The 20,341-nt window shown below is 51.0% G+C and overlaps 6 protein-coding genes across 6 annotated transcripts; 1 reads left to right on the top strand and 5 right to left on the bottom strand.

Moving 5' to 3' along the window:
• Positions 1-514: 514 nt before the first annotated feature.
• On the bottom strand, positions 515-751 carry G6M90_00g011210 (uncharacterized protein; the record flags this gene model as incomplete). The annotated part of the gene is made up of 1 exon (XM_014693913.1): positions 515-751. One exon carries the CDS (start codon positions 749-751, stop codon positions 515-517), a length of 237 nt encoding a protein of 78 aa, XP_014549399.1.
• Positions 752-2,225: 1,474 nt separating this feature from the next.
• Positions 2,226-3,567, bottom strand: G6M90_00g011200 (uncharacterized protein; the record flags this gene model as incomplete). The annotated part of the gene is made up of 3 exons (XM_066129705.1): positions 2,226-2,659; positions 2,709-3,273; positions 3,331-3,567. The coding sequence occupies 3 exons, from the start codon at positions 3,565-3,567 to the stop codon at positions 2,226-2,228; spliced, it is 1,236 nt and encodes a 411-aa protein (XP_065985792.1).
• A 430-nt stretch (positions 3,568-3,997) lies between these two features.
• On the top strand, positions 3,998-5,412 carry dnaK (Chaperone protein; the record flags this gene model as incomplete). Its single annotated transcript, XM_014693915.1, has 6 exons — positions 3,998-4,154; positions 4,220-4,543; positions 4,599-4,642; positions 4,697-4,907; positions 4,966-5,215; positions 5,280-5,412. The coding sequence occupies 6 exons, from the start codon at positions 3,998-4,000 to the stop codon at positions 5,410-5,412; spliced, it is 1,119 nt and encodes a 372-aa protein (XP_014549401.1).
• A 1,685-nt stretch (positions 5,413-7,097) lies between these two features.
• tbg (Tubulin gamma chain) lies at positions 7,098-9,193 on the bottom strand (the record flags this gene model as incomplete). Its single annotated transcript, XM_014693916.1, has 6 exons — positions 7,098-7,328; positions 7,389-7,853; positions 8,047-8,523; positions 8,748-8,914; positions 9,085-9,125; positions 9,186-9,193. The coding sequence occupies 6 exons, from the start codon at positions 9,191-9,193 to the stop codon at positions 7,098-7,100; spliced, it is 1,389 nt and encodes a 462-aa protein (XP_014549402.1).
• A 454-nt stretch (positions 9,194-9,647) lies between these two features.
• NUP152 (Nucleoporin) lies at positions 9,648-13,309 on the bottom strand (the record flags this gene model as incomplete). The annotated part of the gene is made up of 2 exons (XM_014693917.1): positions 9,648-10,183; positions 10,237-13,309. 2 exons carry the CDS (start codon positions 13,307-13,309, stop codon positions 9,648-9,650), a joined length of 3,609 nt encoding a protein of 1,202 aa, XP_014549403.1.
• Positions 13,310-15,012: 1,703 nt separating this feature from the next.
• G6M90_00g011160 (uncharacterized protein) lies at positions 15,013-17,841 on the bottom strand (the record flags this gene model as incomplete). Its single annotated transcript, XM_014693918.1, has 4 exons — positions 15,013-16,317; positions 16,384-16,592; positions 16,688-17,633; positions 17,719-17,841. The coding sequence occupies 4 exons, from the start codon at positions 17,839-17,841 to the stop codon at positions 15,013-15,015; spliced, it is 2,583 nt and encodes an 860-aa protein (XP_014549404.1).
• Between the last annotated feature and the right edge of the window lie 2,500 nt (positions 17,842-20,341).

Genomic DNA, 20,341 nt, shown 5'->3' with positions numbered 1-20,341 from the left:
TCCTCTTCTGGCCTGTTTGGGGAGGCAGGCAGGGCGTTGGCTGTTGGGGAAAGTCGCGAGATTGAGAATGGATGGAGTTTTGATGGTGGGATAAGCTTGGGGTGGGTCGGAGCTTAGCTGCGGGGCCAATCAGAGGTTGGGAATTGGAAGGCAATGATTGTGAGCTGTTGAGGTGAAGGTTTGGTGTTTGGGCATTTGGGGTTGGTCCAGTTACAGTCTGGCAGATATTTGCCCGCTCAGATATACCGACACTAGTAACATGCTGGAGTATTCTCGTATGGAGCGTGATAGCCAGGTACCTTCTCTGGTTAAATACTTTTTACCTCCTATTGTCGTCTTGAGTTGATGTATTTGAGAGCGTATTACTCCTTTCTGCGTCATTTTTTTTTATTTACTTTTTTTTGCGCATCATATTTCCACATAGAGTTGCAGCCCTTGATTCATTTACAACGGCCTGGTTCAGCACCCTTGATATTCTCTTCCACCCTGCGCCATCTCGTCATCCAATCTATTTTCACTTCGCATCCTTTCGCCCAATACCACTCATATCCATGTCCTCGCCCTTCGTTGCCGGCCCTCTCAATCCTGACTCGGCACCCTTGTCGGTTCCAACATGCGCCTCTGTCCGACCAGCACCAACGTTGACATTCCTCGCATCCGCAGACTGCCAGTCTGAAGCGGTGGGCGGCTGATCGGGAAGAGGGAGGTTGGCTTGCACCTCGGCAATCTTGTCGGCCTTGGATTGGGGCATTTTGAATTCTTATTTTTGTGTTGATGATGGGTTTTTGTCTAGACAAGCTTGCATCAGTGTGGTGTTGTGTGTGCTGAGTCTCCCGGCCACTTACATGGTACTTTCCAAATGATGCTCTTTGGACAGGTGATTATGGGATCAGAATTGGTGTTTACTCGTTTAGCGAATTCTTGTTTATATATAACGTATATGTGGAGTAGGTTATTACGAGATATGACGGAATGTTTTTTGCTCTTTCTTTTTTCGCTGTTTATTACATGGCAACTGTGACGTTTCCATCATGGCCTACAGTTTGCCCCCGCTGACGTCAATGACATCTGGTTGTCTGGTAACTCCAGAGAATTGCAGCGGGTGCTTCCCCAGTGGCCGGAGGAGAGCTCCGGTAGGCCCACTGCTTTGTTGCGGGTGGGAGTGTATCGAGATGATAGCTTGGTAGTGGAGGTACGTAGTTTTTTTTTTTTCGAGTTGGAAAGAATCCAAAGCTGGTAAACATGTACATTCTGAGGTAGGTAGTTCTGTCCCTAGAGGGTAAGTAACGGGAGTCTAAATTCTGCTACGTATTTTTGTAAAGACACACTAATAAGTTATGATGCTGAAAGTGCATATTGTTCCCAATAAAAGCTATCTTGGTAGAACTCATATCGTGAATCTGCCACTATAGCCTAGGTGTGAGGAGATATCACTGCTGAGTCTAGAAATATTTACGGGAAGCCTGGAGTTTGGATGTACAACGAAGGGTTCTAATTGGATATGTCAACTTATCAGAGATGCGGAAACTCCTGTGAGACTCTCCCGCTGGCTTACTCATGCGGGAAGTCGCTGCCGTGAACCCATGGTGGTTGTGAGAAGGTTTGAGCCTTGGTCAGGAGAACTGGCCAGAGAGTACGCTCGTTTCGCAAATTGATACCGATTACCCACATTTGGAGCTTTTGAGTGGCGAGTCGTGGAGTAGTTTTAAACAAACTCATTATTGGCGTTTCAGTTCTCATCCCTCTGAATGTGCGCAGGTCCAATTGATGTATTCAACCCACTTCTTTCATGATACTTAAAGATACTTTATTATTAAGTATAATAAACTAGTATATTTTTATATACTTATGTATCTTTAAAATTTAAGTTACTTATTATTGGCTAGAACCCTGGCCCGTTACAAAAATTGGACCTGCGCACATTCCGAGGGATACTGTCACTTTAGCATACTACCCAAATGAAAGAAGCCAACTCGAATATTCGACTACTCCACTAGCAAAACTTGATGAGAGAAACCCATATGTCTGGGTTTCATATTGATTCACTTCGCCACTTTTGTCAAACCCAAATCCATAAGTGACTCTAGAATGGGAGCCCTTTCTCTCTGGGGAAGAAACACTGCAGAAGAATAGAAAATGAAAAATGAAAAAAAAACCACCTAAAGTCCTAACCAGATATCGCAAAAGTCCATCTGCGGAATGAAAAAACGATGGCAGTGGCCTTGTCAAGCAGATTTGACCAAGACATGCGCTCGCTCCAGAACCACCACCTCATCTTCTCCACGAGATTTGGCATGCTTCAATAGGGCGCCAAAAAAAGTACCTACAATCACGTTGCCTGCATCTCCATCACCTTGAACCTCGACAGCCTCTGCTGGGATATCAGGAGACACGATTTGCCCACGGCCAATCATTTGACATTTGTAAAGGTCCTTTGATTGACGCATGGCCAGCCGAAATTCTATTGCTTTTTCGCAGACGTCGCGGATTTGATTACGAAGCTGTTCCAGCTGCTCCTGGCTGCAATTGTGATGAAGAAGGGGCTTGAGCGTGAACATCAAAAGGTCGGAAGCTTGGCAATCACTAAGAGACGAGCATTGAACAAGCTGAGCACATTTCATCGTTGACAGTCGCCAATTTGTGAGTTGCTCATCTGGAACTTGAACCCTGTTAGTATCGAGTTCTAGGTAGCGTTTAAGACAACTCACCTCCTCGTTGGACTAGAAACTTTTCCATTTCTCGCGAGTAGGACTCCAGAGCATCGCATGTGTTGTTTCCACCACCTCCTAGGTTCATTACCTGACCAAATCCAAACAAGTTTCTATTCAGTATGTGATAATGAATGTAAGAGTATAGTTTTGCACGGAGAATGTGTCTGCGATTGTTGAGCGGGGACCTCTGCCATCGATGATGGAAGTTCTTAACACTCGGGTTCAACCCAGGCGTACAGGGGAAAAAATTGACTTGCCAGTTTATTAGCCGGCTATGTGCAATGGCCAGGAGTTTCTGGCGTATTCCACGGAACATCTGGACGATTTCTTCATCACTTCTCACGTCGTCTTCCGAGTTTTGGAGAATCACATTGCGAAGCTTCAGTTCCTTTGCCTTGAGCTTTTTTATTTGCGTTTTCGCCTCTTCCAGATTCTCGGTCATGCTGTTAAGCTTTGCGGTTTTTTTTCGGATTTTGTCCTCGGCGATTTTAAGCTGGCCCTTGAGCTGTTCTACTTCCTCCCATTCGATGCTGTTCTTGGCTTCTTCAACGATAGAATGGATCTGTTTATTCAAATCAGCCGCTGTAATGATTGAAGCAGGCCAGTCTTGCGCAATTACCTGAGAGCCGGATCCCGCTATCGGCGGATCAGATGGTGAGATTTCTAAAGTGGGCTGGGGACTGAGCATGTCAAGTACATGACTAAAACCTGTCTTGATAACGTTGTCTAGCTCGCAAAGCTTTTGGAGAACTTGGATTTCGCTGTTGGGCTCAGGTAACATGTTATGGGTGGCCATATTTCCATAACTTCTCTGCTCGTCCTCAGCTATTACTGAGGAACTTTCAGTGAAATCCATATTTGGAAAGGCGAGAGATAGCTGATGGTCTAGTATTCGATGGCGTAAATAAGGGGGAGATGCTCGAGAGTCTTCACAAATGAGGAGTTGTTTTGGATAAGAAATTTTCTTGAAATGGCCTGGTTTACTGTTTAGGATCACTGTTTGTAGTCGTTTCAAGATGAAATGAAAGTGAGCGTAGTATGAGAACCAGGTCACGCCTTCCAATAGTCCAAACCATCTGGCTGTCAACTGTCAACTGTGAGTGTTGCCAACATTGAACCAGTTCTATTTTTTTTTCTTTCGAAAGAAACATCTAGATGCCAACATCTCGACTTCCTGACCTTCTCTCCAGGTTAAGGATATTGCACTTCCTACACTCAAGCTAGCTACACAGACTCCTTGTCCGGCAACAATACACGGCTACCTGCCGTAAAGATCTCTGTTCAAAATGGCACGAACAAAGCGAAAGGCGTCTTCCATATCAGACGAATCTACAGATGAAATGCTCATTATAGCTTTGGACTTTGGAACTACCTATTCCGGTGTGGCTTATTGCTTTGCAAATAAGCGCGACCCCAAGCCTGCGGCAATCTTGGACTGGCCAGGTATTGGGGCTAATGTTGATTCTCTTATATGTCTTAAGTTACAATTACTAACATATATACCAAAGGTACCCGAGGCATGTCAGTTCCGAAAATCCCTACTCTAATAAGCTACGATGAAGCGAAGCTCAGTGACTTCAAATGGGGGGCTTCAGTTGAGGATCCATCTACCGCAATAGTTGGCATTAAACTTCTCCTTGACCCATCTCAAAAGCGTCCGGCATATCTATCCCCAGAGAATGTGCAGAAAGACCTAAGTTCATTGCCCAAAACTGCGGTGGAAGTTGCGGCGGATTTTATTGGTAAAGTCTACCAACATGCTCTAGCGGAGATTTCGAAGAAAGTGCCTCGGGGATACATGGAGCTCTGCTCCAAAGAGTTCGTACTGACAGGTAAGACGAACCAATCTTGTCCAAGAGAGATTAATGTTTGACCCCGGAATTTTAGTGCCAGCTGTGTGGTCTGACGCAGCCAAACATGCAACCATGCAAGTAAGTCTCAACATGCGAATGCGCCGTGCTAGTGCTATAATTGAATCTTTGTAGGCTGCTCAAACCTCCGGAATTCATCCTGTTACGCTTGTCAAGGAGCCTGAAGCGGCGGCTTTATATACGGCTCAATCACTTGACTTTGCTCTTCAAAACGGCGATGCTTTTGTCGTTTGCGATGCCGGTGGCGGGACCGTCGATTTGATCTCGTACGAGGTAGAGGCCGTATATCCGTGCTTAGAAGTCAAAGAACTGGTCCCAGGAACAGGTGAGGCGTGCAGTCTCCTATGATAATAAGCATCACTAATGAAAGCATCAATTGATAGGTGGAATGAGCGGATCGATAGGCCTGAACCAGAGATTTGTAGCAGCCGTTCAGGCTCTCGTAGGACAAGAACAGTGGCAGACTTTGCAAGGAACCACAGGTTGGGCAAGTGCACAGCGACAATTCGACAAGGAGATCAAAAAAGCGTTTCGTGGGAGTGCAGACGAGGAATTTCTAGTCCCGTTTCCACTATCTCGCCTCCGGGATGATCCCACGAGAGGTTTGGTGTCGAGCACCTGGAGAATGACGGGGTAAGTGAGAGCAAGGCCCAGACTCCAGACTATCATCCGGGTATGCTAACTCTCAACCCTCCAGAAAGGATGTACAACTCATATTTGAACCCTTGATCCAAGACATTATCAATCTCATCGCAGAGCAGGTCACCCAAGGCGTAATCAAGCGAAACGGAAAAGATGTTACCGTGAGAAGAACCCGTGCTGCTTATTAACTGAAACGATCCGCTAATGTTGAATAGGGAATAATGTTGGTGGGGGGTTTTGGAGGAAGTTTGTATCTGAGAGACAGAGTTGAAGCCCATTTCCCAACCATCTAAGTCCTCCAGCCAGAGGACGCATGGGCTGCCATTGTGAAGTAAGTGCTACGCTGAGTGAAAGTGCGGAAACCAAATAACCAATGCCGTATCACAGAGGTGCTGTGCTCTCTAAACTTCCCGGCCAGGCTCGAGTGACGAGTACCTCAGCAACCAAACACTACGGGACACGGGGGCGATATCCTTACAATGCACTCAAAGACGCGGGACAATTGACGTTGATCCGTAGAGATGGATCAATTGGGGTGAAGAAGGCGAGTACTTGATCATTGCACTGGTTGCCTTTAGGATCCGATCTAATTCTCTAATTGAAGATGACATGGTTTATTGAAAAAGGAGACGATATTCAGCGCGACCAAAAAATCAAGTTTCCCTTTCACAGAACTGTAGAAAAGGGATATAAAAAATCAGATCTTATTCACCGTAGTACCCTTTACGAATGTCAAGACAGGTAGGCTTTCAACCCATTTAACGGTATTATTGCCGCTTACAAATGAATACAGTTCGGCCCCGGTCTACCCATCCGCGGCGAGAAGTATGCAGGTGAATTGCTCAGTGCGATCTGACCTTACCAGTTTACCCAGATCTCACCTGATCAGAAAGAAAGGTTTGCTACAAGTACTTTGTTTTTTTTTAACTAAACGTTGACTGACGTATTTCTTTAAGACCCGCATGGAGTGACTTAGTACGTCTGACGACCAAACCCCGTGTATTACCAAATACCACGATATTATTTTAACATCTTTATTTATAGCTACGAAGTCAACTACGATCTTGTAGTCTCTCTCGAGTCTGCGATTATGACATTTTCTCTAGAAGTTAATGGTAAAACCATGGGATCTGTCAACGTCGACTACAAATAAACCCCCAAGCATTTTAAAATTGTTCCTATTCCCCGAGTTTCTAACCGCACTCTATTAAAATGAGATGTCACAACAAGTATACAGACAGAATGTTGTTGTTGCTGTTTTTTTGAGAATTGACCGCGGATGTTTTCTCTTACTACAGAGCCCGATCGGAGGCTAAAATATGCGTTGAGGAGGTACAGACATCGTGGTTCTACATTTGAGATGCAGGTTTCGTTTTGACGTTTGATAGATCGTAAAGGCAGGTAGACTGGCCCAATGGATACGAGTTGCACCAAGTGTTTACCATAACTTACACATTTGAACGCGCTCCAACGGTGGGAGGCAAAATGTATTTAACCAGATCAGATACCTGGCTATCACGTTTTATACTATGGTATATCACTCCGCGGTGGGAATAATCTAGTACGTACATGGTGCCGTCATTTCTTTTTTAACTAGTTCCTTGGTGTCTTCACCACCTCGGCTAGTGTGTTTAACGCATCGCGATGCGTGTACTCTGTGTTTTCCTCGAGGGTGTATACCTCACGGTGGGTGAATATATTCTGCCAGACTGTAATATAACAACACAATCGTGACTGGACACAGAATAGGAACAGACATAGGAGTTAACTATCAATCTATCATGACCTCATCAAATGCATGCCTAGCAGTATATAAACGTAACCTAAACGCCAAGCCCATCCCTTATTAAACCACAAACCTAAATCTTCTGACTCACCCCATCCTCCTATCCGTCTCTGCAGAAGTCGCCTTCTCACCATTATCAGGACTTAAATAATCTGCATCCTCAGCAGCTTCATACTCGGCAATCAAGTCAGCCACCACTTCCCTCGCCTCATCAAACTCGTTGAGATTTTCTGAAAAAGGAGCCGTCTTCTTGTACCCTTCCATGAAGGCGTTGCGCTTGCGCATACCATCGTACTGCCTCACGATGCGTTTAAACAACTACCCGCAGTGTTAATACATTGTCCGAAACGTTTCGTCATTGGCTTGCGAAGAACATACAGTCGCAATACTCGTGTGGTTGGCAAGCATGAGCCCACTAACCCTGTGGCTCATAGGGATGTACGGGCTCCTCTTGGTCAAGGCTACCTGGATACTCGCCGGACCCCAGGGGATAAACGTCGCCAGTCTACGTTCTCGAATACGCAGTAGACTCTTGTGGACGTCTGTGGGGTCAACTTCGCCCTGGATCACGTTCAGGATGGAAATGTAGCAGCTCTTTTTGCCGGGAACAGTAGAGACCATGCGATTCTTGGGCTGGAGGAGTCGGCGCATGACGTCGAGCACTGTAGTCTTTCGCACAGTCTTGGCCTGTTCGACTTGATCGCCTGTGAAGGGGGTGTAGGCTGTCATGAGGAAGTGGCATCTAGGAGTTGGGATGAGGGACGCGAGGATGCTGACGAGATCGTTGTGCATGTAGCCTGGATATCGGAGAGTCGTGGTGCTAGCCGACATGACGGTAGCAACCTATTCATGTTAGCAACGGCTTTGTCTCTGATAATTTCCCACTGCAGAACGTGAAATCAAGCAGTGAGGGCTTTTTTTCGACAGAGTTCACAGTCCAGAACTTGGAACAACAAGATGCTCCCTCCCGGACCACAAACCCTAGGCCAAAAACCAAAGTCAAACATCTGCCCTCTCAATAAAACCAAAAACATACCAACTGATTCGTCTGTCCAAAACTCGGCTCCTGAACATGCAGCCTATCAGCCGCAATATGCGACAACGCCCCATTATCCAGCACCACAACCGAATCCGCATTCTGCGTTAGCCGCCTCATCGAAAGGATACTGTTGTACGGGTGCACCACCACATCACCCGAGTTCGTCGTATCTGGGAACACGGAATACGTCTGGATAATCTTCTTGGGGAACCGATCGTTGAGCCGCTCCAGGAGGAAGCTGCCCAAGCCGGAGCCCGTACCGCCCGCAATGGAGTGCAGCATCATGAAGCCCTCGAGGGAATCACTACCGTCGGCCTCGCGGTCAATCATCTCCATGATGTCCTCGCAGACAGCCTCACCAGACTGGTAACCGTCGCCCCAGTTGTTGGCGGCGCCCACGCCATTTTTGCCGACGTAGAAGTTTTCGGGGTTGTAGATGTTCTTGTATGGGCCGGTTTGGATGCCGTTGATTACCTGCGCTTGTCAGTTTGAACTCCTTGGTTTTGCTCCTCGCTGCGCTCGCGGATGAGGGAGGGTTGATGTGTAGACTCAAACAACTCCTCGCTTCGTCATATCTGGACGGAAGAGCAACTCCTTGCCGCGCTCGTGTAGACAGAAACATGGACATTTGAGAATCTTCCAGACAAACCGCCCCCCAGCCAAAGCGAGCGAAGCGAGGCCCCAAAAAAAAAACCTACCCTCGGCTCAAGATCAATCAAAATCGCCCGCGGGATATACCTCGTATCGTCGCTCTGGTAGTAAAACACATCCTTGCGGTCGCCGCCCTCGGTCGCAAAATCCTCCAAGTTGCCGTCCTGGCTAATGCCATGCTCCAGACACAGCTGCTGCCAGAACTGGCTGCCAACTAAAGGGCGAGTAAAACTCCCGTCAGCATCGGCCTCGGTCTCCTGAAAAAGTCCCACCAACGTGTCGAGAGCAACTTTGCAACGCAGGTCGGGGGATGGGAATGGATGGTGCATGGTCACGTCACCGCCATGAGGCGGACAGAGAGCCAAAGGGGAGAAAAGTACGTACTGCTGTTGCCGCACTGTCCGGCCTGAATGGTAATAATCTCCCTAGAGACGAGTCAGCTGAATACTGCAACGGCCAGTAGGTTCTGGATGGAGAGAACAAACCGTGGCATGGTGGCTGGCTGCACAAGAACGTTGCAAGCTCAAGGTTGCCCGGCGGTCGACCCAAGACGCGACGACGCGACTGGTCTGGTTTGGAGCTGCTCTGTCGTCCTGTGGGAGCATTTTTTTTAGTCGTGGACATGGATGGATGGGACCCCGCCCCCGCGTTTCACAACTACGTGTACATAGAATAGATATCAAATTATATGGGCTTCGTAGGCCTAGACACAAAGCTTCAAGCAGTAAATATTCCATTTTACAGAAAATATACACTTCCAATACCATATACCACATCTTGAGAATCTCAAAAACAAATGTGACGATTGCAATGCTCTAACAACGCCGGTGATTTGATGCTCCCTATACCTTACCTGTTTTTATGACCAATCCAACTAGCAACGTTGGCATGCGCCTTTCCTATGCTCAATGCTCGTCCATTCTTCAGACCATATTAACTTAATTACTTTACTTCTTATTGGCTTCCTTATTCTTCTCCAGCGACTCTGCCAATTCCTTGGCAAGGTCCTTTGTCTTGACCTGAAGCATCCACGTCTCCAACCCATCTCCCTTCTCGTTCGACGTTGTCAGTTTGACATACTTCTCATCGGCCTTGTATGTCAAGTTTGGCAGCAGTGCACGGTTGAGGGCCACGTGGCCACGCGGTTCCGCACGCAACAGTAGTCGGACAAGCTTCGTCTCTTTATGCTGCAACAGTCGCAGTTGTCCTACTCCCTGCGTGGACCAAGGGCTCTTCGACTTGGGCTTATCCTCGTCCGACTTCTCAGATGCGGGAACAAACTTGAGAACCTTGGCTCGAACTTCATGACGTACTTCCTCCTCGTCGTTGACGCTGTCCGTTAGGTTAATCTGCTCGTGTTTCTCGCCATCTTCGTTGGTCGCTTCGCCATCCTTGGCTGTGTCTGCTTGCGTTGAGGGCTCCGGAGTCCCAGCAGCCGGCGTTGTGGCCAAGCTTGAGCCGCCCCCGAAATTCAACGGAGAGTCTATACCCGTCGCTTTAGCGGCGCAATTTTCCGGTTCGGAAAAGGAGACTTACTGGTTCCGGTGGTTGTAGATCCACCAGCTGGCGGCTGGAGGTTGAAGGCCGGGACAGCTTGGTTGGAACCAAACACGGAACCAGTCCCCTGTGGCGCGGCGCCTCCAGCCGAGAAATTGAAAGAAGGAGCGCTGCCAGATCCCGAGGCGCCACCAAATATGGGAGCTGCATTGTTGGTACCTTGGTTTGCTCCGAACACCAGGCCACCGGTGCCAGTTGACGTGGATGCGTTGCCACTGCTACCACCAAACTGAAAGGGAGAGGTTCCAGCAGGCGTAGATCCAGCGGCAAAAGGAAAGGCAGCCCCGGAACCAGGCGCAGCCGCCGTCGTAGCGTTGTTGCCGCCTGCCGAGGAAAAGGGGTTGTTGAAGCTGCCCTTTGCTGCTCCGTCGGTACTCGCGCCGCCAAAGTTGAAGGTGAAGCCGGCCGAACCGGAACCAGTGTTTGACGATGCACCAGCAAAGATGGGGGCAGCGCTGGCGGTGCTACCATCTTGCGCAGGTGCTGATGATGCCGCAAAGATACCAGACGTAGAGGCTGGCGGTTGGCTGGTAGCACCAAAATTGAACAAAGGAGCTGAGCTTCCGTCCGCATTACCACCATTAAACATCTTCTTCTTAGCGGGAGACGGGTCATCCTGTTTCATGGGGCTACCAAACATATTGTTTCCCGAAGAGGGAGGTGACTGTGGCAGGCTAAACTGAGGCTTGGATGCAGTCGCAGATGGAGCCCCGGTATTGCTGCCACCAAAATTGAAAAATGGCTTCGGCGTGTCTGCCTTGGCAGCAGTTGAGTCGGTCGTGGCTGCGGGCGCGGCTCCAAACAAAGATTGCTGCGGCTGTGTAGTGGGAGTCGCGGCACCACCTCCAAAAATGCCGCTGGCAGTGCTGGCAGGCTTGGATCCGAAGAGAGTTCCAGCATTGCCTGTTGCAGGCGCGGCTGTAAAAGAAGAAGTATTGCCAAACAGACTGGCTGCGGGCTTGGGGCCTTCAGCAGTTGTAACTTTCCCAGGCTCGGTGGGCTTGGCTCCAAACAGGGTGGATGAGGTTGACTCGGCAGGTTTGCTGACCTGACCAAACAGGTTGGATGCGCTGGTTGCTGTTGTCGTCTCGGCAGGCCTCGCAGCATCAGGCTTGGCTGCGAAGAGATTAGCGACCGGTTTGGGGGCTTCGGCAGCTTTTGGTACTTCGGCTGCGGCTGGCTTAGACTGAAGTGACGAGCCAAAAGGCGATGGTGCTGCCGCGGGCTTGGTGTCAAAGAGGCTCTTTTTAGACGATTGCGACTCGTTCTCCTTGTCCGACTCGCCGCCATCTCTGCCGCCCTCACTCGCATTGGCCCCCGTCGACGACTCCTTGGCAGCTGGCTGCTCCTGCTTTGTGGTAGCAAAGAAATTGGACGCCGCAGTCGCCTTGGGAGCAAAGATGGTGCTTCCAGAGTTAGCCCCCGAAGTGCCAAAAAAGGAACCAGCAGCGGCGGGAGTAGAAGATGGCGCAAATTTGATGGGCGTGGTCGATGGATTCCAAGTCTGGTCTGTAACGGCCGGCTTCTCCGAGACTGGCTCAGAAACGACTTCAGAAACGGCTTCCGACTCTGGCTCAGGTTCGGACACCTCGATCTTCTCCTCAATACGGATGGGCTGGCCATCGCTTCCTTTTGTAACCCGATCGAACAAGCTGGCTCCAATCTGCGATCCAGTATCTCCAGCGCCACTAGCGACAACACTAGGCTCATCACTTTGGCCAGCCTCTTGGCTACCATCCTGGTCCGAGTCGGATTCACTCTCGGCATCAGCATCGATGCCGCTGTTCTTAGCGGAGCTGGCATCTGACAAATAGCCAAAAATGTTGCTCCCAGCGCCTCCGTGGCCCGCCTGAGTACCAGGAGGCTTCAAATTGGTGAAGACAGTGCGAGCCAAGCTGCTGCTTGCCGCTGGTTTGTTGGCACTGAAGGGCTTCAACTTCGGCGCGGGAGCAGCAGTTGGTCCTTCAGCAGTCTTGGTATTATTGGTGATCTTCTCCAATAGCGACTTGGCAGACGAAGGAGTCGGCTTCTGCATCTTTGAGGGCTGTTCCTCGCTCACCGATGCCTTCCTCTTGTTCTTGCCGACGGAGGGGGCCGGGGTGGTCGCAACAGAGGCTACCACGGGTTCAGAATCGTCGCCCACAGCTCGACGTTTGCCCTTCGAGGCCGGTGTTTCTGAGTACTCTTCGGTAGCCTTTCGCTTCTTGGATGGGGCGGTCTTCGAAGGGGTCGCCTCGGATTCTTCTTCATCCTCTGGCTCCGGCAGACCATGCTCACGGCGCCACCTCTTGAGGACATCTTTGGATGGCTTGACGTTTTGGAATTCGTACAAGCCATATCGAAGAAGAATGATGCTTCGGCTCTTCTCAAACTCCTTTGCAAAATTGATGACGTTCAACTTCCAATCTTTTCTGGCAAAGATCTCGTTTGCAGCATATTTCAACCGCCTTAAGTCGAGAACACAGAAGAATTGGCGGCGTTGCTCTTCATCAAGTTCGGGGGGGCAAAGATGTGCTAGGAACTGGTCCGCGTAGATGGAGCCCTTGGCGTTCCACTCCTTGGGAACCTTTTGGGTCAATACCTCACCCGTCAACTCTGGCGGGGGGGAAGCAATGCGCATCGGGAACAGTTCTTTGTTTGTAGTCTTGGCTGCCATGCCGCGGGGAGTGGCCTGTGCGATGGAGTTGCGGTACATTCGCGACGGCTCTGGAGTAGCACCAGGAGCAAAGACCTTTTTCATCGTGCTATTGGGGATACTCGGGGAGAACGAAGACGTGGGAGGGCTTTCTGTGATGGTGGATGCTCGAAAGATATTTCGTGCCGTGGCGATGGAACTTTGATTAAGACTGCTGGCTGGGGCCTCGTCGCGGGTCGTCAACAGCTTCCTAGCTGATGAAGTATGAGGCGTCCCCAGGCGCTTTGCGGAAGAACTGCCGAAAGGGGACGCAGTAGCATACGCGCGCTTTGCAAATGGTAGCGGAGGTCGAGATCTAGGAGTACCATTGGTAGTAGGTTCGACGACATCGTCGCCGGGAATGGAGAAGGTGACCATTCTCTAGTGGCGAAGGGGAGGAAGAAGTTGAGGGCGGGAGGGCAAGGACGGCGGTCGACGAGAGAGCGTGCTCAATAAAGGAGATGAAAGGGAGGCGATGAAAAAAAGGTAGATTCGGTACAAATGATACGACGAGGAGGAGATTTTGTCTCGAGTCGTCGTCAGGTTGAGGAGTCGAGTTGCCCCTAGTATATGATGGGTTCGTGTCGGACGCTCAGGAAACTTTTTTTTTCTGGGGCCGAAGGTTAGGAGCAAAGGAGAAGAAAGAGTCCGCCAGGCCCAAAATAGCAGAACGGCCAGACCAGCAAGCGGCTTTAACAGGCTTGCAAAGAACCGTGCAACCTAAAAAGATGATTGACAATGGTCTCTGCGAAGAAGGGATGGGCACAGATGCGCAAGAAGCAGTCGCATCTGTTCGCAGGCCAGGACGCGCCGTGTGGTTTTTGCGGGTTTGCGGGTTGCGAGGAGAGCGAGTGTGAGCGAGTAAGAGCAAGTCGACCGAGTATGAGAGAAACCAGGTGGCTTTTTAGCGCGGGCTGGCCGTGCAGGGTGCAGGTGCAAGTGCTGCCAGCGTGTGCCCCTTTGCCCTTTCCGAATTTCTGGGAACTACATAAGTACCGTGCCTACCGTCCTCTAGGTAGATAATACATGTATGGAGTACTCCGTACCGAGTGCTACTACTGGAGTGCGTGCAACCAGACTCTTGCTCGATGACCTCGACTCGACACGACTCGACTCGACATGGCCACTGCACTCGGGGCCGCCAAAGCACGCAAAAAAGCAGGGAAAGCGTATGGGCAGCCACCCACTCTGACGGTCTGACCACAGACCAGCTTGCCAGCCAAGGTCCTCGTCGAGTCTGGTGCCTTCAGTCTGCACCCACACTCATCACCACGGCGAGGGGGTCATCGGCTGCTATGGTTGGCTGGGGCTCTTCCAAGTTGACCCACCCGACCTCGTCGCCGGCCCGCCCGCTCGCGGGAATCGAGTGAATCAAGAACCCTTGTGCGACCGCAGTGGCAACCTGGAAGCCTTACACTTCTACGCTAGTCACCTCAAATATCAGGCATCAAAATGTCAAGTGCCACGCAAACCGGGTATGCGTCGATTATCCCGGGATACTCTTGAGGACTCGGTTTATTTGCTGTCTCTCCTACGGGAATAGTCACGCAAGTCGCGTACTACTCTATCCGCCTGGGAATTACGGTAATGACTTGTTGTCTTTACTAGTGGCTTATCGTGTCACGGAATACCATTTGTCACATGATCTGTCCTCTGAGCTCCTTCAGCTGCAGTTTTCCACTTTGATGTCCTATGCTTATCACCGTAATTCCTGTCTAGTCTGGTAGACAACGAGACAAAATTATAATTTCAAAACAAGCACAGTTCTTTCACATCGGCGCAATTCCAAGAGGTCGATTTAAAATCCTATCTGGTGACCTAGATAAGTAAACGAGTGATATTTTCTCCCCGTCTTATGTCCCATGTGTCCCGCTCGGCTTGGATTGATGAAAAAGTCCTTACCAGCAGAACCACGGACTTGAGGAGATGATCTTAGCCCCAAGCACCCTCAGATGGGGCAGATAAAAGTAACGCAAGGAAAAGTTACAGTTCAGCCGGTAATATAACAACACAGAAACAACAGCAAACATACCCATCGGCGAGCACTGCTGCTGGTCTTCACGCAGTGATACAGCGCATATCTACTTCTTTAAAAGCTTCTTCTCCTGCTCTTCCAGAAACTCCTCGTCTGAAGCATCCAGAATGTCGTACTCCTCATCTGTCAGGAAGCCATCCTCAGAAGCATCCCACTCATCGTCCTCGTCACACTGTCCAAAGCCATCCTCGGCAGAAGCAAGAGGACTCTCGGTCTCGGCATCCTCGTGCACGCTGGCACTTGGTGATTCCTTCTCGAGCTTGGGGAAGATCATTACGCTGCTGGACTGGCTGGGCTCGCCAACGGGCTCGTTCTTGACTGAAGTCGGAGAGGACTGAGCCTGTGGCTTGGCTTCAGGAGCGGCAACCGCTCGAACATTGACCTCACACCACAGACGGTGTCCGAATCGCATGCCATCAGGAGTTGTAAGACGCCAGTATGAGATCATCTTACCCGAGTGGATCGGTGTACGGAGCAGAGCGGTGAATGAGTATTCTTGTCCGGGAGCAAGAGGAGCATAGCAGATAGTAGACTCAGAGGCAGAGACAAGTTCAGAAATACCAGCCGGGTGAGAAGAGTCAACGTGACCCATGTAGTCACCGCCAACATACTTGACACAGCACCCAGCGGGCCAGGAAGTAGCGCCTTCATTTCGAAGGATCCAAGTCTGCTCAAACACGTGGTTCGGGGGGAAGATGGTACCATCTGCAACAGTATCACGAAGGAACACAGCACGAAGCTCCTCATCCTTGACTTCGGTCGTCGGAGCCGGTGGAGCTGCGACAGAATCAAGCTCAGACTTGGCAAGTGGCTTCTCGGAGGGGACCGGTGGTGGGATATCTGCCTCAGTAGGCTTCACATCGACGACGGTTTGCACGGCATTGACAGCGTTGGCGGCTGAAGAACCAACGGTCTCGGTAGCCTTGGAGATGGTGCTGGATCGGTCGCCCATGGCAGGCATACGCTTGCCGTCCTGGTGCTCACCAGTCGTGGTGACACTGACATGACGAACCGGTGTCTTGAATTTGATCAGTGGGTGTGTCTTGTTATGGTCATTGGCAGGGCTGGCCTCGCAGTTGGCACAGAAATCGAGATCGTGGCACACAGCACACTTGTAGCGGATGCCTCGGATGTAGGAGGTTATAGCATTAGAGGCACTGCACAGGGGCCCATCGCAGCAGATGCCCATGTGCACAGGCTGGGAGAGAAAAGAGGTGTGAAGATCCGCAAGGGGCTCATAAATAGCTGCGAATCGGTGGTTCGGGTGCACGAAGTGAGCGTTCTCGGCGCACTCGGCGCAATAATCCCAGTCGGGGCAGTCGAGGCACTTGTGACGGACCCCAGTGATGTACTGTGTGGTTTCCAGTCATTAGAATCAAACTCTTGCAAAACCCAGTGCTTGGTGCGTGTCACTTACAGCATCGCATCCATCACAGATGGCGTGGTGGACCTGGTTTCGGCCAGAATTCATCTTGACTCGTATGTGAGTAGGCATCTCAGTGCCTGGCACTGCAGCTGTGAAGGCGTGCTTGGGGTGGTGGCCGTGGGCATCCTTGGCGAAGCATGGCTGGCAGAGGTCATAATCCTCACAATCAGTGCAGTGAAGGAACTCACGCTCAGGCAGTTCTGTGTGATGCTGTCAGTCAGTAAGATAATTTCTCCCAAAGTCGGATCGCAGCAAGAACAATCTCAAGAACAGAACAAAGTAGACGGGAACTCACCTCGAACGCACTGGTTGCATGTGCGCATATTTCCCACAGCAGCAAATCGAGCGATTGCACGCTGGGTGACGGGTTTCGCGAGTCTGGTGCAGAAATACTCGGCTGGGGGAAGGGTCTGTTTCTCAAATAGCCCAGGGAGAAAGATTTCCTTCTCCGAGTCATCTACCTTGGCTGCGTCGTCCTTGGGAGCCGCGTTGGCCACGAGCTTGAGTTTGGGAGCAATGGTCTCAGTTGTGCTGTTAACAATCTGGCCATTATTCATGATACGCTTAATCAGCCAGTGATCATCACTGTAGCAGGTAATGCCCTGGTCGACGCAAGACTGGCACAGGTCAAAATCGCCATCGTCACAGGTAGAGCAGTGATAGTGAGCATCCGGGATGCTCTGTTCACAACTGTTGCAGCAAACGGCGAACATGGCGCCGGTGGCGGGGCAGACGGGCGAAAGTGGCTCGGACGGCTCAGGAGCATTTGATGTGGTAGTGAATGGCTGGCAGCTGGCCATCTGGGAAGTGAGGCTGGCGAGTTCATCGGTCGACTTCATGACCTGTCTGATGTGATTATGGAACTCGGCCTGATGATCCTGAATAATCTTGGCGGCTTCTTGCAACAGATTTGAGTCGTACTGTTTTGTGAGTGTGGTGCGGGCAGAGCTGGCTGCATCGAGAGGCGTTGGGTTGGCACATGCAAGCTCAGGCTTCTCGATAGGAGTGGTCTGGGCAGACTCAGAGGCGTCTTCGATAGTGACGGGTTTGGGAGACGATGCATCGCTCTGGGGCAAGACGGACACACGAAGCTTGAGCTTCGACTTTGCCTTGGCGGCTCTATACAGCTGCTTGTAGACAGGCATGTTGGAGGCATCTAGCATGACAAAGGCAGCGGCAGAGTCGGAGTAACGCTCGATCATGATCTTGGTATCGGTGGGGATTTGCAGAAATATTCGAATCTTACAAAGGACGTGGTGAGCAAGCGTTGAAAAGGAAGGCAGGTTCTGCCTTTGGCTCGGAATTCGCGGTTGACAGCAAACTTACGTGTTCCTCGAGAACGCGAGGGACCATCTCACGCAGAGGCATCTTTGCCCTGCGAGTGACGCCCTCGAAGGTCACCTTGATGGTGACCATGGCATCGGGGCCAGCATGAGAAACCGACGACATGTTGACGATGAATGCAGTGTCTGTGCAAATGGCAAGGTCAGCAAGATGCTGCGTTGGTGTTGTTGAAGTCAAGGATGAAGCGGTATCGAGACCGGCGGTCGGGGACAGCATGGACTTACGACAGGGCGGTGACGAATCGATGGGGTCGAGGCCAATCAAGTCCGCTTAATATTGGTAGCACCACACTGGGGTTCTGGATTCAATGTTAGGGGGGGGCCGGCGGAGAGTGCTAAGGTGCTGGCGGGAAGTGGTGACTGCGAGGTGCAAGTGGTTCAAAGTGGCAGGCACCTGAGCTCTCCAAGCGGGCTGCGAGAGTGGAGTACCTGCGTGTGTGCGTGGGCGGGCAGGGCACACTCACTTAAATACCTCCAGTGCCTAGGCTCGGGGCCAAGAGGCAGCTATGACAATTACGCGGCTACAGTGCCCGGCGGCGGCGAAGGACGAAGAGCGCTGTCGAAAGAGGCGAATCGTAAACGCCGAGGCTGTCGGTGGCGGGGAGGAGAATGAATGTGTGCTGTTTAAATACTCGAATGCTCGCAGCGTCACACGGCTGTTTTGCGGGCATGCACTGAGCTCTGAGAATCAGGATGCAAGATGTCGATGCAGCATCTCAGTAAGCTTGAGGGGCCTTGGAGTGCTTATTAAAGTGCTCGTCTGGTCCAGTGGCCCAGTCGTTCACTGTTCCAGGGCTGGAGAGGAATGCGGAGGTGAGAGCTCTAACATTGAATGAATTGATGTGGACGCGCACGGATTCGGGGAGCTGTGGAACTAAAGACGCCCTGTGGCCCTCGAGTGCAGCAGTGGAGCAGAAGGGGCGTCTGGGGTCACGGCAATCAAGTCCATCAACTCCTGGTTCGATCCTTGGTCGGAGGTCAAGAGTGACGAAGGGCGCTCCGGGGTGCTCAAGACTCAAGTACTAGCACGACGCTTCCATCATTTTGCTCCCTGCCCCACGTTCGGGTATGTATTTTCAATTTTCCAACAGTCTGATTACCCTTGATGGACAACGTCTGTCGTGTTGGCCCGTGAATTTCGAGCTCGTCCTCGGCGAGAACACCAAGACATCCGGGCTGCCGGGACAAGTCTGGTCCTTCCGTGTCAATTCCAATTCCGCGTCAGGTGAGAAACATGAGACTTGGAGCCACCCAGACCCCAGCCTGTCGTGTATGATGGAGTTAGTCTGATGCATCAAGCCCAAGTAGCAACAGCGAGCGAGCTTAATCATAAGAGCGAGCAAGGCCGAGCCAACAGCGAAAGGGGTGGCTTGGCCACGACGGGCGCCAGTGACCACCATTACTACTACAACCCTCCGTACTCAGTATGAGCTTGCGAATTATACGTCTGCGAGGCGGTCCTGCTTGCTTTTTGACCCGTCTTTAGTACCAGAGTACTTTAGTTATTGACTCTGTACCGAGTACCGAGTACCGAGTACCAAGCAAGACAGCTTGGGTCGTCTCGTCGTTTGTCGCCTGTCAGGTTGGTTCCAATGTCGCAGCAAGACCAATGAATTTGGGCCCCCAAGGCAGACCAGACAAGTTGACAAGACAAGGTCTGGCACAACAAAGGGACAGCCTACGTCTGGACTCTGGATGGCTCGAGTGGGGATATATCAAGTCGAGTGTAGCCAAGCAGCCACGCAGCCAACCGCAAGGCAAGGTCTCGAGCTTGTCGATCCAACGCGATGTGACTGATCCAGTGCCAGAGTCGAGATACAACGCTTGCACAACCGCAGCGTGCCTCGACGCCTGGCTGCCTTGCAAATGCATCAAGCCCTGACACGAAATGCGGAATCGGACCAGCATCTGCCCACTCTGCAACTTTCTGGCGTTGGCACAGCCCATTCGCTCTTTGCGCGTCCTCTCTGGGATACGATGCCCCAAGGTAACCCGCGGACTGGCTGCCCGGGTACCTAGGCAGTACTTAAGGACGGAGCACAGAACATCCGGTTGCCGGCGACATGTCCAAATCACGTCGTCTTTTACCAAGAGACGTGCCAAACAAGACCAATCCCGCCCCATGCGGTGAGCACAGCGCAAACACAAATCCACCACGATTTCCAAACCTTGACCCATCCGTCCTCGCTCCCTTCCCCGCTCTTTTGGTGGCAGATGCAAAAGTGGAGACTGTCCACAGACTCGCTTCTTTCGCGTCCACCTTTTTACGGCTGAGCTACCCGAACGAGTAGCACCACTTGGCCGTGCAGGGGTCATGAATCCGTGAATCCATGATCCTTCATATCATCGTCAAAAGTCATCAATAGCATTTTTCGTACGGCGTACCCCAGGCCTAGTCAGCGAGGCCTGTCTACCATGCATGTATTTGATTTTTTTTCTTTCTTTTTTCAAAAAAAAATCCGCATGACATGCATTCATACTGACATGGCTTTACTCGGCGATATCCTGTACTCCGTACTCTGCATCAAAATACATACATAGTACAGCCCGATTCCTGTCCGTCCGAGGCATACATACCTGGGTACTTTGCCCAAGACAGCATCATG

The sequence above is a fragment of the Metarhizium brunneum genome, chromosome 1, assembly GCF_013426205.1.
Source record: "Metarhizium brunneum chromosome 1, complete sequence".
Taxonomy (NCBI): domain Eukaryota; kingdom Fungi; phylum Ascomycota; class Sordariomycetes; order Hypocreales; family Clavicipitaceae; genus Metarhizium; species Metarhizium brunneum.
This window is presented reverse-complemented; position numbering and strand designations above follow the sequence as displayed.